Source organism: Anolis carolinensis, chromosome 1 (genome assembly GCF_035594765.1).
Source record: "Anolis carolinensis isolate JA03-04 chromosome 1, rAnoCar3.1.pri, whole genome shotgun sequence".
Taxonomy (NCBI): domain Eukaryota; kingdom Metazoa; phylum Chordata; class Lepidosauria; order Squamata; family Dactyloidae; genus Anolis; species Anolis carolinensis.
Window position 1 is genome coordinate 342,474,209 of NC_085841.1, and position 18,771 is coordinate 342,492,979.

The 18,771-nt window shown below is 39.9% G+C and overlaps 1 protein-coding gene across 2 annotated transcripts in view; it reads right to left on the reverse strand.

Annotated features, from left to right (window-relative positions):
- The window catches only part of ddx24 (DEAD-box helicase 24), a 19,916-nt gene continuing 1,145 nt past the window's right edge, over nucleotides 1–18,771 (reverse strand). The window contains exons 1-9 of one of the 2 annotated variants that reach the window (XM_062968426.1): nucleotides 16,223–16,332; nucleotides 14,461–15,179; nucleotides 12,583–12,951; nucleotides 10,641–10,794; nucleotides 9,192–9,707; nucleotides 3,605–3,680; nucleotides 2,414–2,602; nucleotides 1,990–2,119; nucleotides 1–618 (exon numbers count right to left, since the gene is read on the reverse strand). In XM_062968426.1, the coding sequence (XP_062824496.1) occupies nucleotides 365–618; nucleotides 1,990–2,119; nucleotides 2,414–2,602; nucleotides 3,605–3,680; nucleotides 9,192–9,707; nucleotides 10,641–10,794; nucleotides 12,583–12,951; nucleotides 14,461–15,179; nucleotides 16,223–16,230 (2,415 nt within the window). In that variant the 5' untranslated portion in view covers nucleotides 16,231–16,332 and the 3' untranslated portion in view covers nucleotides 1–364. Of the gene's footprint in view, nucleotides 619–1,989; nucleotides 2,120–2,413; nucleotides 2,603–3,604; nucleotides 3,681–9,191; nucleotides 9,708–10,640; nucleotides 10,795–12,582; nucleotides 12,952–14,460; nucleotides 15,180–16,222; nucleotides 16,333–18,771 lie in introns of those variants that run through there. The other variant, XM_003214398.4, reaches the window with a different exon arrangement.

Genomic DNA, 18,771 nt, shown 5'->3' on the forward strand with positions numbered 1-18,771 from the left:
AATATTTTAAGATTTTAATAAAGATTTCCTGTTAAAATTGGAAAATATACATTCTTAGAGTAAATCTTTGTATTTATTTTTCTTGTGGAATTCAACTTTCTCTTTTGACACAAAATGAAGAGACCTATTACTCCTATAACCTTCTGAACTGAAGGTAAAATATAACCCTCAAATGCTGGCATAAAATTAAAGGACTACAAACAAGTGTTTTCTCTAACATACTCTCCAAAACGAAGAGTCTTAAATGCATTCTGTATATATAGCTGTCATTGGTCCAGAATGGGGTGTGCTGGCCCAAGCCTGTAATGGCTGGATGGGGATAAAAGATACTTCTCTTACAATCTTTCAATTGCAGTTAGTGATTTCACTTGGCTACATTTTGTTGTTGTTGTTGTTTCTTCTTCTTCTTCTTGGCTTGCATCCTTGACACAGTGCCCAAAGCGGTCTGGGAAAGCTCCCCCATTGCCTCAGAAAGGAGTAGCTTTCCAGACTGCGTTGGGTATTTGGTCTTCATGAGGCTCTTAAATACTGGCTGAGAGAGCAAGTGCTTCAGGTGTTTCTTCATTCCCTTGAGCATTTTCTGCTTCTCACTCTCCTCTTGCTCACTGGGTTTACCCCCTGTTAGCACACAAAGACAAATGGCAGAGAATATCACAGCTGAATGCAAAATAAAATAAAATATGAAAACTGCATAATATCCATATTTTTATATTAATAAAGAAAACTAAAAGGACTATTTTTGGTTATTAAATATGATGTTTGCAAGGTAAGCACAACTGCCTTTAATCAACAAACACTGTGCATAACAAATACACCAGATAACCTTGCTAAGTCACACATTCTCAGCTTAAGAGGAAGGCAATGGCAAAACCCTTTGGAATAAATCTTGCCACTAAACTTTAGGATTGGAACTAACTGAAAGCATTACTGCATTACAGACCAGGTTTATTTGGCTGCCCACTTTGAGGCTCAGGAACAGATCAGTGACTTACAAAGATACAATACAAAATGCCAGATGTAGTAGGATGTGTGTAAACTGCCCGGACATTCTGAAAGACAGTACAGTAGTAGTAAGAACCAATTGGGCTATACTAAAATATATATTCCCATTATGAGTGTAATGGATGCCCATTAAGATACTTATGGCTATTATGGCCACTGTTAAGATTTAACAGTGCTCAAGGAGGTTAGTCTTTGGATGGCTGTGTTCACAGACTCCTTAGAGATGTATGGATCTTCAACAGATGAAAACGTATACTAAAAGGGATATATGGCTAAACTGTTTAAGAGGGTAATGTTCCTCTACTGACTACTGAAAATGATGTTAGAGATGAAGACAGGCTCAGTCCATAGGAGAGTGTGCCATCTTAATTGTCATATGATGCAATATAATGAATGTATAATACCCTTCATACAATGCAATGAAATAAAATGAAAGTTCAGCATTCAGACATTAAAATTTTTGTATTTTCCCCTGTGAAGGATGTTTTTGTTTGTATATCTAGGAAAACATAATGAATGACCTCAAGGATTACCAAAATGTTTGTTCATAATTTCATGTAAATATCTTGAGATTACAATACTTTTAAGAATGCTTCAGTGGAATACTGGTGTTAATTTTGTCTGACTGGTTCTAAACACCATCATCAATGGGACACCCTGATGGCGGGAGTGTAATAACAAAACTCCAGACAGATACCAGATCAACTGATAAGTGGCAAAAACCCTCAATTCTTAAAGTCTAAAGAGACAGGGATGAGGAACTACATCGAAACAAGTTTATACTGAATGCTAAAAATAAGTTGTAATCCATTCCTCAATGCACACAAACCCAAACAAGCACATCTAGACTTTTTTTTTTTGCTCAAGATGAAAATATTTCAGACCATGGCAAGAACCATGGCAGAACCTAAGTTGCTGCACTTTTCAGTCAGATTTGACCTCTGAATTATTCCTCTTCTTAATGTTCAAATATAAATGCCTACTTGCCTATTAGCTCGTCATCATCCAGATCACGTTCAAGTGCTTCTGCAGCTTGTTGGAGCCAAGAGTTGTGCTGTTTTGCTCGGCTGTTAAAATACTCCACTTTCTCAATCTGTCTTGCTAGGTTTACCCGCTCCTGCAACAAAACAAAATGATTACTGACTTGTTTTTAAAAATATGTCATAAAAGGCAGAATAAGGATACTCAAAACATAAGATGCAGAAATGCATTCTAGAATAGGCTGAAAGAGTCAGAGAGAAAAAAATAACTACATATTTTAGGAACAGCTACTGCGATCTAAACTTTTGCTACAACTCATGCACACGTTCTATGACCAAGTTCCCAAATGAAATATCAAACATGCTGAAGAAGTCGTGACAATAAAGTGTTTGACATTAAAACATACACAAAACCAAAAGATATATTTTACCTTGATAGCAGTCATACATTTTGTTTCAACTGGGAAAAAAGGAAGCTCTTCACTCTTCTCTAAGGTCTTATAAATTCTTTTAAAATTCATCATGTCACTTGGACCAATCAGCAACAAGCTCAGCCCCTCATTAGCAGCTCGGGCAGTCCGGCCACTTCTGTGCACGTACAGCTCAGAAGTACGAGGAACCTGAAACAAATCCATAGTCATCGGTATGCAGTGTGTAGAGAAGAAAAAAAAGGATGTCACCACACTGTGACAAGTAGTTTCATAGTTTTCACTACATTGCTTTAGTGTCACAATTCACATTTACTCATAAAAGTGAAGAGCACTTGGATGCCTCTGTTCCTGTGGGAAATACTGCTTTTCATATCTGTATCAATTCTATGCAATTCTTACAAACACAAACGTTCTTCTGAAAGCAAGGATCTGAACTGAACAGTGAAATCCACTATGGATGCAGGGAAGAAGTGAACAGCACAAATTTTGTTTCAGGATGTGTCTGCATATCCCCAATCGAGCTGTGTAGGAAAGCCACTGGACAATCCATTACCTGGCTTCATATAACTCTCACTCCTACAGATTCATGTTTTATGGTGGTAGTGGCCATTTTCTCTGGGGAGTCTGGAAACTGTAGGTCTGAAAATTATGCTTTAAGAGGAGTGGCCTAGAGAGTTGGATGTGTTCAGCATGGAGAAGTAAAAGTTAGGAGATGGCAGGATAGCTATGTTTAAATATTTGAAGTTGGAGCAAGCCTGTGTTCTGCTGCTCCAGAAATGAGGACAGGGAGCAATAGATTCAAGTTACTAGAATGTACTTGAACATTTGGAAGAACTTCCTGAAGGTAAGAGCTGTTCAACAGAGGAATATGCTGCCTCGGAGCGTGGTGGGGTCTACTTCTCTGGGTTTTTAAAAATAGAGACTGAATGGCCATCTGCTAGGAGTGTTTTGATTGTGTGTTCCTGCATGGCAGGGGGTTGGACTGGATGGCCCTTGCAGTCTCTTACAGTTTTAGGATTCTATGATAAACCAAATGCAATTTTTCTGATTTAGTTGTCACCTGGACATGTCTCACTTTCCTTTTCCCAGGGACAAGCCACACTTCAACATAAAATCCACCCTTTTTTGCAACCATTCATGTATGGTGTAATCTTAACAAATAAGAAATGGAAGCATATTTTCTCTGAGTACCTGGTAGTGGATGACATGCTGCACATGGGGAATATCCAGACCACGAGCTGCAACATCTGTTGTCAGGAGGGTTGCACTACAGTGACAGAAAGGGCGATAACAGTTGTTTATACAACAAAGAAATGCATTAACACTAAATCTGATATTCTCACGTGACCAGGATGATATAAAATAAGATTCATGAATATCTCACAAGCTTAGTGAAGACAAAAACCGGCGGAAGAGCAACACAATGGGGGTAGAAACCACATATGACACTTTCCTACTATGCCTCTAAACCCATCAATGTATTTCAAGTTGTAACTGAGATATAGGACTTTTTTTTCCAAACAACATCTGAAAACTAAATGTTGTATGTGCAAAAATGGAATATATTCAAATGAAATTCATAGTTGTTTTCCTCTGAGGATGAGAGAATGTGATTTGTCCAAAGCCACCCAGTGGATTTCCATGGCTTAGTGGGGATTTCAATCTTAGTCTATTAAGGATTTAGTTGAACACTCAATAACTTTAACACACTGTAATTCTAATTTTAATTCTAATACAACTGTACCCTAAAACCATTGACCACTCAATTCGCTATAACACACTATAATTCTAATTCTGATACAATTGTACCCTAAAACCATTGAACAAAAACAAAATGGACCAAGGTCAAGTGTGCAACAATGGTCACTGGCTAGTGTGATGAGCCAAATTTTAACTTGGGGTTGAAATAAAATTACTATGACCAATGAAGATGAGGAATCCAAGGGGAGGGCATTCCACAACCAAGGTGCTACAGCAAAGGACTTCCCAAATGTTTTTACACATATTGCACACTCCATATTTCCCCACTAGATATCTGTACTTGGACAGGCATATACAGCTGAAGTATGAATAAAGATGTTAAATATTCAGTATTTTCATTCATACTCCCAGGACTTTTTTCAACCGAAAGGAAAAGACCTGAATAAAATGTCAAGACTGGGATGCCAAATCCACCAAAGCTGTAAACAATAATCCTTCAAACATTTTATAATTTTACTGGTAGTTGGAGTCACTTCCAAACATCTCTTATTCTACATAGGAAACGGCTGTTGATTTGTTATTTAGTTCAAATTAAGTTAATTATTTTTGACAAAGCAAGAGCCATCATAATGTGATGGTTTCAGCACTGGTCTATGATTCTGGAGACCAGGGTTCGGGCCCACGCCTAGCCATGGAAACCCAATGGGTGATCTTGGACAATTCTCACACTCCCAATTCCCAAAGACAAACCTTTTCTGAAGAAATGGTGCCCTAAAAATACTGTGCTAGGTTTGCCTTAGGATCACTATAAGTTAGAAATGACTTGAAGCACACAACAAAAATTAGGTCCTCCAAAATTGAGCCTTTTAATTGAGGAAAAGTGTAAATTCTTCTGTTTCTTCTAGAGAGCAGCCATTCCAAGGAGAGAAAGTAATGGGTCAAAAGGGTAGCCTCCAATGTTATGCCTTTCGGTTGATCTGAAAATTATTGCCACAATGTGGGCTTTGGTGCATTTCATTAATGCTATAATACTCACAGAGAACCAGTAAGGTATAGTGGTTTGGGTGCTGGCCTGCAATCAAATAATCCCTGCTTGGAAACCCAGTGGGTAACATCAGACAAGCCAGACCCCCTTGGCCTCAGAGGAAGGCAATGGCAAACCCTCTCTGAAAAAACCTTGTCAAGAAAATTCCATGATAGGTTCATATTAAGGTCGCCATAAGTCGCAAATAACTTGAAAGGACACAGCAACAGCAACAAAAAATATGTTAAAAAGGAAAAGAAGGAACATATTCAAATGTTAAGTTCAAAATATGAAATTCTACTCCAGACCAGCATGGACTGTAAATATGGCAGAGCATGACCGCTTCAAATCCTTGTTATATTCTGTGTTGACCATGCAAGCCAGATGTGCATTACTAATTTCTCAAGGATATATGCCTACAAGGCAAATGACTAAGACAAACATGCCTGCGAAATTGCCAGATAGGCTACAAACGGCTTCATTATGTGTAGACGTGAGAAATGGAAGCAGGGCTCTTAAGGAAACCATGGAAACTATTTACAAGACCGTACTTTACGAAAACACTACACAATTACAGACCCTGGTATTATAAATAGAATTCAGCCTCCAGAGACACAGCATTTTGATTCCATCACTACATTTATGTGTAATACAGAATGTGGGGTGAAAGAAAATAGAAGGAGACTAGTATTTTAACATTTATTTTAGGGCTGTCAGAGAAATCTATTCCTATGAAATTCAGACAAATCATCATTAGAGGTGAATGCTCAGTACACCTTCAAAGGTTAAGCCCTACTGAACATGGTAGGGAAAAGGTTCGCAAGGCTAAAGCGCAAAATGAGCTCAAGCTTGCCAGGGACATAAAAAACAACAAAAAAGGCTTTTTTGCTTACGTTGGTAGAAAAAGGAAGAAAAAGGAGGCGATAGGGCCATTGCAAGGAGAAGATGGGGTGATGGCGACAGGGGACAGGGAAAAGGCAGAACTACTTAATGCCTTCTTTGCCTCGGTCTTCTCACAAAAAGAAAGCCATCTTCAACCTCAGCAACACGGAATGGACGAAGGATTGGGGGAAATCCAACCCCAAATAGGGAAACAAGTTGTCCAGGAACACTTGGCCTCTCTAAACGAATTCAAGTCCCCAGGGCCAGATCAGCTACACCCAAGAGTACTGAAGGAACTAGCGGAAGTTATTTCAGAACCACTGGCAATTATCTTCGAGAGTTCTTGGAGAACGGGAGAAGTCCCAGCAGATTGGAGGAGGGCGAATGTGGTCCCTATCTTCAAGAAGGGAAAAAAGAACGACCCAAACAATTACCGTCCGGTCAGCCTCACATCAATACCAGGCAAAATTCTGGAAAAGATCATTAAGGAAGTGGTCTGCGAACACTTAGAAACAAATGCGGTCATTGCTAATAGTCAACACGGATTTACCAAAAACAAGTCATGCCAGACTAATCTGATCTCTTTTTTCGATAGAGTTACGAGTTGGGTCGATACAGGGAATGCCGTGGATGTAGCGTACCTGGATTTCAGTAAGGCCTTCGACAAAGTCCCCCACGACCTTCTGGCAAACAAACTAGTAAAATGTGGGCTAGACAAAACTACGGTTAGGTGGATCTGTAATTGGCTAAGCGAACGAACCCAAAGGGTGCTCACCAATGCGTCGTCTTCATCATGGAAAGAAGTGACAAGTGGAGTGCCGCAGGGCTCCGTCCTGGGCCCGGTTCTGTTCAACATCTTTATTAACGACTTAGACGAAGGGTTAGAAGGCACGATCATCAAGTTTGCAGACGACACAAAACTGGGAGGGATAGCTAACACTCCAGAAGACAGGAGCAGAATTCAAAACGATCTTGACAGACTAGAGAGATGGGCCGAAACTAACAAAATGAAGTTCAACAGGGACAAATGCAAGATACTTCACTTCGGCAGAAAAAATGGAAATCAAAGATACAGAATGGGGGACGCCTGGCTTGACAGCAGTGTGTGCGAAAAAGACCTTGGAGTCCTTGTGGACAACAAGTTAAACATGAGCCAACAATGTGATGTGGCTGCTAAAAAAGCCAATGGGATTCTGGCCTGCATCAATAGGGGAATAGCGTCTAGATCCAGGGAAGTTATGCTCCCCCTCTATTCTGCCTTGGTCAGACCACACCTGGAATACTGTGTCCAATTTTGGGCACCACAGTTGAAGGGAGATGTTGACAAGCTGGAAAGCGTCCAGAGGAGGGCGACTAAAATGATTAAGGGTCTGGAGAACAAGCCCTATGAGGAGCGGCTTAAAGAGCTGGGCATGTTTAGCCTGCAGAAGAGAAGGCTGAGAGGAGACATGATAGCCATGTACAAATATGTGAAGGGAAGTCATAGGGAAGAGGGAGCAAGCTTGTTTTCTGCTGCCCTGCAGACTAGGACACGGAACAATGGCTTCAAACTACAGGAAAGGAGATTCCACCTGAACATCAGGAAGAACTTCCTCACTGTGAGAGCTGTTCGACAGTGGAACTCTCTCCCCGGGGCCGTGGTGGAGGCTCCTTCCTTGGAGGCTTTTAAGCAGAGGCTGGATGGCCATCTGTCGGGGGTGCTTTGAATGCGATTTCCTGCTTCTTAGCAGGGGGTTGGACTAGATGGCCCATGTGGTCTCTTCCAACTCTACTATTCTATGATTCTATGGTAAGGTATAACTGTAAGTAAATCTTAGAAATCCTTAACTTCTACTAGCATGCAATGACATCTTATTAAACTGATTTGTGTACTAAAGATGGTTTCAGCCAGAAGATTCAAAAACATAGTTATGTTAATCTGGAATATCAGTGTACAGTGGGATCTTAGAGCACCTGAGACTAATTAAGTGAATGAAGCTGGAAATATAAAGCTTTTGTGGATGACGTTTTCTTTCTCCGATGCATCTCAGGAATTAGGTTGTGTTTTTTTCTGTGTCAGGAGCGACTTGAGAATCTGCAAGTCGCTTCTGGTGTGAGAGAATTGGCTGTCTCCAAGCACGTTGTCCAGGGGACACCCAGATGTTTTACCATCCTGTGGGAGGCTTCTCACATCCCCGCATGGGAAGCTGGAGTTGATTTGAATGTAGACCTTTCGGTCAGCAGTCCTCCCGGCACAAGGGTTTAAACCACTGTGCCACAAGGGGTTCCTCAGGAATTAGGTTTAAGTCTATACAAGCTTATGCTACTGACTTCATTCTCTCAGTCTGTGTGCTTACTTCATCAGAGGTTGGAGTTTTGTATGTGTGTGTTTTGATGCTTTCAATTCTTTTGTGTTTTAATTATATATTTTGCACTTCGCTCATTATTGTTCACTTTCTTATTTTTGGTAGCTAGAGGAGTTTATATCTAATGAAGAAATATGCACTGCATTGCACTGAATATTTGAATAGCTCTGCATCCAAATGTGTCTAAGATATCTACAGAAAAGGTTGTGAGCGGCTAAAGGGTACCATGGCAGACCACTCAAAAAGGGGTCTGAGGTACAATCCTCCTAGCCCTCACATTTTCCTTCAGTAGGTTCTGCAGGATAAGTAGCTGTAAACCATGAACATACGATGTTTTCTGTTACACATAGATCTTGCCAATCTGCATTGGCTTCAAGCTCATTTCTGAGAATAATTCCAAGACCAATCAGATCCATACTGGTATGGAAGAAGAATGGTATGGGCTTTAAAGAATGGACCCCATGACTACAACTGCTTGGCCTCCAGGCACAAAATCAGAAGCCTTTTTCTGTGTTCCACCTCCACTCCAATTATGTATCTTTGAGATGTGAGAAAGGGCCTTCCTTACTGTGGCACTCAGATTAAGAAACTTTCTGTCTACATAATCTCAATTGGTTTCTTCTCTTCTGTTTTTTTTTTTTCTTTTCGTTTTTACATGTCCCTTTGCCTTTTCAAGTCTATGAGAAATTTTCTTTGCCTTCTTGTCAATTTGGCTATGGTTTTATTCTGTTTTTTGTGGTCACAACTTTCCCTTCCGGAACTTAATAAATATGCATGCAATTGTATAAACCAAAGAAACACATATATTTAAATTAAACCAACTGACCTGTTGCGTTCAGCGAACCTCTCGAGGCTTTTTAACCTTTGTTTCTGGTGCATGTTTGCATGAAGAGGCAGAGGGTTGCAGTCCAGTATGGTTAGAAGAGCAGTGAGACGTTTGATACAATCTATACTGTTGGCAAAAACCATGGTTCTGCCAGGGTACTGAAGCAGGAAATAATAGAGGAAATAGTCTTTCTCTTCTGTGTCACAGTGGATTCTGGTCTCCGTCAGGGTCTCTACTGTGGCCTCTTTCCTTGTCAAGTCTATCACTTTTGGCTTGCTCTTCATCCCCACTTTTTGCATTAGCAATTCCAACTTGGTCTTTTTGTCTATTCTGATAGCATTTTTCTTCTGAAAAACACGAGCAGGGGCTTGATGGATCAAAGTCAAAGTGGCAGAGAAGACAAAGGTCTGGCGCTTTGGGTTATACTGAGAGCTGTTCAACATTTCTAGCAGCTGAGAGAGTTCTAAGAAATGCCCCTTCTCCACCATCCGGTCAGCTTCATCGATCACCAGGCACCTGTCAGATGCACACAACAGACAACTTGAGAGTGTTTTATTCAAGATATGTGGAAATTCTGCAATGTTTCAGAGAGGCTTTTCCAGCTATGGTACACAACAAAGGTGACAGCCAACTACAGGCCTGTAGGGCTTTTTTTGTGTACAGAATACAGAATCTGTAACATAGCATGACAGCATCCATGTCATTATTAAAAACTTTGTAATTGAACATATTGTATAAACATGTTAATGTATAATTCAATCTCATGTACAAGTCGAGAGCCGGTTTCAAGGCCAAAATTATGGATTTTGATATGACTCATGGAGGGCCATTCTGCACAGTCTGCTGCCACCATTTTCCTGCCTAGGAATTCAAAAAGGCCACAAGCAGCAGCATGGTAAAAAGAGTGTGATCATGATCACCACCATCATATTTATTTATATCTTGCTTTCCTGTCTTAAACAAGACTCGAAATGGTAGTACAAAGGACTGGTCGTTTTTAAAGGTTTTCTGGATACGGACCAAGCTCTCACCTTTCATCACTCATCTAAAAGAAGGGGTGGTTTCTTTTTTCTGACAAGGGTTAAGGTACAGTATTAATAAATAGGTCAAAGTTGTTTGGTTTGATTTTTTAACTAAAATTTCTATACACTACTATATAAAATAAAGTACTCATTCAACGTGATGCAACTCAGAATCAAAGAATCATAGAATTGGAAGGGGGCTCCTGCCTCTTTTAGAAGATGTCCAAAAAAGTAGACTCTACAAAGGTATCCTGGCATCTATTTACACCCAAGATGTGAACTGCACAAAAATATTTGTTTTCCCCACAGCACAGAAATTGGGAAAAATTATTTGTTTTCACTGGCAAGGATTCAGCCCTTGAATTTTACCACTGGGTTCTTCAACTATTTTTTCTGGAATTTAAATAAAGACAACAATTTCAAAAACCTGAGCTGCTTTAGGCTTGAGAGATGTGGCTGTTTCTCCTGAATCAGCTCCCATAGGCGCCCTGGAGTCGCAATTACAATTTCTGGTTTCCTTTTCAAGATTCTCTGTTGTTTCTGAGGAGCCATTCCTCCAACAAGATTGGCTGTTTTGATACCTGGAATAGGAGATGGACAAGTCATTAACATCAGCAGCCAATGTTTTAGTAACTTCACATCCCAATATTTATGGGATAAAAACAGATAAATTGCAATGTCACAACTTTTATGAGAAATACAGAGGTAATGGGATATAGCGGTCAGAGCATTAGACATGGGAGATTCAAATCCACACTGACCCAAGAAATTCACTGAGTTACATTGGATCGGTTACTCTTTTTCAAGTAAACCAACCTCACATGGGTGCTGTATAGATAATGTGGAGAAGAGGAGAGTCAAGTATGCAGCTCTGTACTCACTGAAAGAAATGTGTGATATGGTAAATGCAACTAACTAAATGAATTCAATATTGGCAGCCAGTAAAGGCAGCTATGCATTCACATATCACTTCACTCCTATCTATTTCTTTAGTAACTGCAGTTTAATGCTACCGTGCATGCTTTGTAACCAGAAGACACAGAATGAAGGAATATTTGAAAATATTCAAAAAATGATGAAAATATAGGTTTCTTGAGTGCTGGAAAATCTTTATGAATAGAATTCCAGGTAAAAGTGATTTTTTTTTTTGTATTTCGAAACTGTAGATCAGTACAAAAATCTACATGGGATTTTTTTCTACAGAATTTTCTGTACAGAAAATATTATTTGCATAGTTTTGTGTGAAAAAATGTTTTCTAAAACAAACAGCTTTCTTCCTAAGTCACCAAGGCAGAGTCTCATAGTGAGATGTACCGCCATTATAAAATATGAAGTGTCCCATCACATTAGGATGGGTAATTTGAGGTCTCTGAGTCCTATAGCCCTTCTGTGGCTATGTTGGCTAGGACTGAGCTCCAACAACATCTGGAGAAGCACAATTCACCTCCCCAATGGAAGAAGTATTAGGAAAGAATTGAGGAAAATGTTCATAGCACTGAGGGCTAGAAAAGTGTTGTTTTTTAAAAAATAAAAAAGAATGTTGCAGTTTCTCTCAGGAAGTTGAATCTGCTCTCAGAAAAGTACATTTGGTACTTTTTTTAAGGAAAAGAAAATGGCAGGGAATTTTCTCTGCACAACATGTTCCCTATTCCTATAAGGAAATAGCAGCAAGATAAGAAATGGGAATCTGCCCCACATACAAGGAAGTACAAAGCAAATAGAAGGAGAAAACGTGGAGGCAGTGACAGACTTTATATTTCTAGTCGCAAAGATCACTGCAGATGCAGACTGCAGGCAGGAAATCTGAAGACATTTACTTCTTGGGAGTAGAGCAATGGCCAACCTTGACAAAATAGTGAAGAGCAGAGACATCACATGGCAACAAAGGTCCGCATAGTCAAAGCAATGGTATTCTCCATAGTAACCTATGGATGCGAGAGCTGGACCATAAGGAAGGCTGAGCGAAGGAAGATAGACGCTTTTGAACTCTGGTGCTGGAGGAAAATTCTGAGAGTGCCTTGGACCACAAGAAGATCCAACCAGTCCATCCTCCAGGAAATAATACCCGGCTGCTCACTGGAGGGAAGGATATTAGAGGCAAAGCTGAAGTATTCTGGCCACATAATGAGAAGGCAGGAAAGCTTGGAGAAGATAATGATGCTGGGGGAAATGGAAGGAAAAAGGAAGAGGCCGACCAAGGGCAAGATGGATGGACGGTATCCTTGAAGTGACTGGGTTGACCTTGAAGGAACTGGGAAGGTGACGGCCGACAGGGAGCTCTGGCGTGGACTGGTCCATGAGGTCACGAAGAGTCAGAGACGACTAAACGACTGACCAGCAGCAACAAAGCAATGCAAAAACAGACTCACCTGTGTATCTGGTCACTGCATCTATATGATGCTTTACTTGAACAGCCAGTTCTCTTGTAGGAGTCAAGACCAACCCCAAAAGGGGATTGCTTCTCTCTCCAACAGTATCATGTTTTGGATGGTCTCCATCCTCTGATGCCTTCTCACAGAGTGTAACCAAAGATTCAACACTGCTGATTGCAGCACAATTAGCTTCAGCAGAGCTCAGGCCTCCAATGTCCTCGCTAGCTTCTTCCTTTGACAACTCCTCTTCGCTATCTCCTCCATCTTCAAGCTGGATCTTGCTTCCCTTTGGCAATCCTCTTGATTTGTACCACTGGAGAATAGAATGGATCATTGGGATGGCAAAAGCAAGCGTCTTTCCACTTCCTAAAAGCAAATACACAACCAAAGGTAAAGGAGACATGGTGTTGGGAAAGGAAACTGAGGGAAGGAGAGGAGAGCCTTAACAGTTATAGGAAAGCTCCAGTATCCTTTTCCCTCATAGTTTTCCTCTGTCTCTCTACTCCTTCTACTCCCCTTGTTGTCTCCTTGATCAATGTGATTGTTGCAATTGAACAAAACAAGCATAGTTTGACAAACCATGGCTGGTTGCTATCTCCAAATTAAAAACCCAGTGCTAACTGTGGTTGAATATTCTGACTTGGAGGCAAAATCTAGTTTGAAGTAGCTATAATTTACTCAATTCACACATCTCAATGAACGACAGTTAGCAAGGGGCAAGGGAGGGGCTGGGAGGATGAATAGTAGAAACAAAGTACAACAAAAGGTATGCCAATGTCCAAATATGTTCAACATACTTTTTCTTTTAATAAAAAGAGAAACAAAGTTTATGATTCCACATGTTTCAGGCATACAGTATGACTCCCATAACCATGGGGGATACATTCTCAAACTCTGAAAGGATATATTAAACTACGGAGAACAGCAAACCCTACAATTTTCAATGGGATAAATGACAGAGGTACAGAGAAGATGGTGTAGCTTGTCTAGCACACTGCTTCTTAAACCATGGGTCCTGACATCAAATGGGGTTCACTCAGCTCAATGCTGGGGTCAGAAAAAAAAATCACCTAGTGGCTGTTTTAGACTTTTACACAAATCTGTTTTGCAGTGCTTACAATGGACTCTGCAGAAGATGCTTCCGCTGTATTCTATAAACAATAAAATCAGCTTGTTTAGCAAGTCTTGAAAAGACTGATTTGTTATTAGTAAATGTTTGATTTTTATACCTGGGGTAACAAAGATTTCTAGGGTCATAAGTAGAAAAGTTTAGGAAGCCTTGGTCTAGCAGGCCTAAATGAATAAATTGATAATTCAAACCCCGTATATTGGTTCCAAAGATATGGGGGTCATATATTTGTGGATGAACCCTACAAATATAAAATAACATGGTGGTGGAGGAAAGGGACTATAGTGTAGGACAGGCACCCTCAAACTCTGGCCTTCTAGCTGTTTTGGCCTCCAACTTCCAGAAGCCCTAGCCAACTTGTCCAATGGTCAGGAATTCTGGGAGTAGGAGGCCCAACAGCTGGAGGGCCAGAGTTTGAGGATGCCTGGCATAGGAGAAGTGATGCAGGCGGTTCTAAAGTATGAGAAAGAGAGGCATCTGGGAGAGGCATTGGGCAACTTTGTCTGGATACCCATACTGAACTGGCTGCTCTAGAACCTGTGAACAAAGCAAGGCTTTTCTTCCTTCGCTGCATAGGCTTGTCAGCCTAAATGGTCACAGCACTCATTTGTCAAATATGATCTCTTGAGTTTTAATGACCCTATCCCACTGCTGAGCAGTCAAATGAATAAAAGAAGGAAATATTTTTTAAAAAAAGAAAAAGAAAGCTGACATATATCAGACACAGATGTGGGATGTAAACATACCTGTTTCTGCAGCACCAAGGACATCCATGCTATCTCGAATTGCAGAAGGTAGCGCCAGAGCCTGTATAGGAGTGGGAGCACTGAAACCCAATTCACTCAATGCTTGAAGAACAGGTTTAGGAACAAAGAGACCTTTCCATGCAGAAATATTCGCTTTCTGATCTGAAGATGCAGATAAGACATTGGTCCAGTTTTTAGCCTTTTTAGAAGATTGAACTGGTTCAATGGTATCTTGGGAAAGTTCTGCTTTTTTCTTCTGGTTTCTTTTTTTCTTTTTCTTCACTCGTTTCTTTTCTAAGCTTGTAGCATCTGTTGCCCCACTCTCACAGACAGCAAGGGTCTCTTTACTCATGGCTTCCTCATCTATTATGATGTTCTCCTCTTCTACTTCACCTTGGTTCTTTGCTTCACTCTCCTCACTTTTCTTCTTCTTCCTTTTCTTTTGAGGAATGGTGCTGGGGCCTTCCTCTGACTCTATCTCTTCTTCACACCCACTTTTTAGTTTCCTCTTCTTGCTTGTTTCTTCTCCCACTTTTGAAGAAGACACCAATTTATAATTGGTGAGCTCCTCAAAACATACTAAGCCTCCAAGCTGCTCGTCTGCAAAGAGATTTGGGTCAATCTCAACAGCTTTCCATTTCCCTGTAACTTTGATGCCTTTTTGCTTAAATTTAGATGGCCTCTTAAACTTGTTTCTTCGTTGGAGCTTCATGGCTGATCTTTGAAGAAAAATGAAGAAAATTACTGCAAATAATGCTATGCCACATACAAATCTGAGAAGAAAGCAGTAACAGATCTAACTTCAGAACCATATGCAAGTCATCATCTCTGTAGTTCTAAGTTTGTGCACTCTATTTTCTGTCAATTCAGTACTCCAGTTTCTTCTTCCCTCTAAAGCAGTGGTTCCCAATCTTTGAGTCTCCAGGTGTTTTGGACTTCAACTCCCAGAAATCCCAGCCATCCTACCAGCTGTTAGGAATTGTGGGAGCTGAAGTCCAAAACACCTGGAGACCCAAAGGTTGGGAAACACTGCTCTAAATGTGCATATGAACTGCAGAATCATATTGCTCTGTACCACTGTAACTATCGTAGCTCTTTCCTAAAAAGCAACCTTAATGGTCTTGTTAATACAACCCATGGGTAGCCATTGCCAGGTTGGTCAATGGGAAAAAAAGCTTCCATTCAGAACTTGATTGCAGAGAAAAAAGGCCAATCTAGCATGTATCACAAGAGACCTGTCTGGGTCTGCAGAAATCTATTCAAATTCCACCCCATCCCAGTTTTGGAGTTTGAGTGTGCTTACCTGAAGCTAGGTGGCTGAGAAAGATTACGGGTTCTGTTAGTGTACAAAATGCTGCTCAACATTGAATCATAAAGTTGGAAGAGACCACAAGGGCCATTTAGTCCAACTCCCTCCCATTCAGGAAAAGCACAATCATATGCTAAAATAGATCTGTCAATCTCCAAGATGTTGCTCGATTGTCCTACCACACATTTGTTACCTTTTAATACTAAATTTGACCAATGGAAGTTGGCATAAGTGAAGAAGAAGTACAATATATAATTTTATGGGCCAGAAAATTTATATAAAGGAAAGTGGGAATCTTCCAAAGAAATGCACTGAAGACAGATGTGATTACTAGATTGATAAGAGACATTCTTCCTGTGACAATCCTCCAGTATAAACTATTGGACTTTATTGAGAAATTTCTCATGAGGGCAGAAAGTGAAAAAAAATAACACTCAGCTGAGCAACTCCTACCGCAACATGCCTCAATATGCCCTTCATGCTCTTGTTTTCTCTTCCTGCTTTGGAACATTTGGTTCTACATACTTTGTTCTGAACAGCAATCCTCCCAAATTTGGTATTAACTGTATTAAAAAAAACCAAAAAAAAACACCCTTCCAGACAGCAAGCAATTGCAACTTATGTTATAACTGACAGCTGCCACCTTGCAATTTCTGAACTTGAAAGTGAAACACACTGAACAAATGTTAAAATGAAGAAATAAATATTTTTCAGCATTTATTCTTGAATTTGAAACAAAAAAAATCTTAAAATATCTTACAAAAATAAAAAAAACCCTACAACTTCCACTATTCCATAGCATTGAGATGGCAATTAAAGTGGTGCCAAACTCCCTTAATTCTATCATGTTGAGGTACTCAGTCTGACACTCCACTCACATCAGGGCAGGAATTAACATGACTCCCCAAATGTTGTTGGAATGATACTGACAATAATAATAATAATAATAATAATAATAATAAAACTTTATTTATACCCCGCCACCATCTCCCCAACGGGGACTCGGGGCGGCCTAGCAATAATAACAATTCATGAGTAGTGCTGGAAGCTGCAGTCAAATATCATCTGGGCTATCAAATGATTCCTTTTAAATTCCTCAGAATTTAAAATGCAACTGAAGACCAATCTATTATGGCAGGCCTACCCATTTAACTTTCAACATGAGTTTTGATTTACACTCTATTGCTACTATATGTCAATTCTGTATCTGTGTTTGGTGCAAGTGTTTTATATTTTTGTATTTTTATCTATGTAATTTATTGTATGTATTTTATATTCATATGTTTTTGACACTGCTGTACCCTGCCTTGAGCAATCAGGAAAGGCGGGCAATTAAAATAATCTATTATTATTATTATTATTATTATTATTATTATTATTATTATTATTATTATTATTCTCACCCCTGTTTGGGATCTATTGTAGGAATAGGGTAAAAACTGTATTTGCTTTTGCTTTGGCTAAGAAATAACACCATGATGAAAGCTTACACATTTATGTCTACATATATACAGTGACACTCTTGCAATATTTGTGCAGAATGCCAACCACAATAAGAAACTGCAATTTTAGGGCTCTTAAAGAACACAGAATTAAGTGCTGTGATTCCACCGAACATGCCATAGCTGCATCTATGGAATCATGATGTCTGTAGTTTAGGGAAGGGTGGTCAGTAAGGCACTTGTTCTGGTGCTTTAATGAATTGCAGATCCCAGGATTACACTCATAGCAATAAAAGTGGAACCATATAATCATGCAGAGTGAAAGAACGCTTACAGGAACTTAGAGCAACCCTAGGCTCCAGAATAATAATGAATAATCTTAAAAATCACATTTGAGACAAATTTTAAAACAAAACCACAAAAGACCAACTGTTAGATTTACATTCTCTGTAATATAGATTTCCCCCCCTACAACTACTACTATTAAGTATGTAGCTACTAGCTAAACATTTCAGCATTTTATTTGCCATCTGAACACAAGTGATTCATAAGCAGCTCATTCCACATTTCTTTTTTGAATTTTTTTCTTTCTTTTAGGAGATGAAAGACATTTGGGGGTATTGGGATATTATTCATAAAATATCAAGAGTAAAAATTACTCAAAAGCTAGATATTATTATTATTATTTTATTGTATGACATAACAAACAAGATAGATATGCTGAATTTCGTATCACAAAATCACAAGTCGAACACTTCCCAAGTGTCTAGGACTGTGTGATGTATTTTTGGATGATGCGCGCAGATCCCAGTAGGGTGGCCTTTTGCAATTGGCAGATCGTAATTTTGTCAATGTCTGTTGTTTCCAAATGCCGGCTGAGATCTTTTGGCACGGCACCCAGTGTGCCCATCACCACCGGGACCACGTGCACTGGTTTCTGCCAGAGTCTTTGAAGTTCAATCTTGAGGTCCTGATAGCGGCTGAGTTTTTCCTGTTGTTTTTCGTCAATGCGACTGTCACCTGGGATGGCAACATCAATGATCCAAACCTTTTTCTTTTCCACAACTGTGATGTCTGGTGTGTTGTGTTCCAGAACTTTGTCAGTCTGGATTCGGAAGTCTCACAGTATCTTTGCGTGCTCATTTTCCAATACGTTTGCAGATTTGTGATCCCACCAGTTCTTTACTGCAGGGAGGTGGTACTTGAGGCATAAATTCCAATGAATCATTTGGGCCACATAGTTGTGCCTCTGTTTGTAGTATGTCTGTGCGATTTTCTTACAGCAGCTGAGGAGATGATCAATGGTTTCATCGGTTTCCTTGCAGAGTCTGCATTTTGGGTCATCAGCTGATTTTTCGATCTTGGCCTTAATTGTATTTGTTCTGATGGCTTGCTCCGGGGCTGCAAGGATCAGGCCTTCTGTCTCCTTCTTCAGGGTCCCATTCGTGAGCCATAGCCAGGTCGTGGTCTTCTTCTTCTTCTTATTATTATTATTTTGGAAATTGGGAGATGTATTTGAAAAATGATCCAGAATATGTTTTGATGAAACAAATCAGGGAC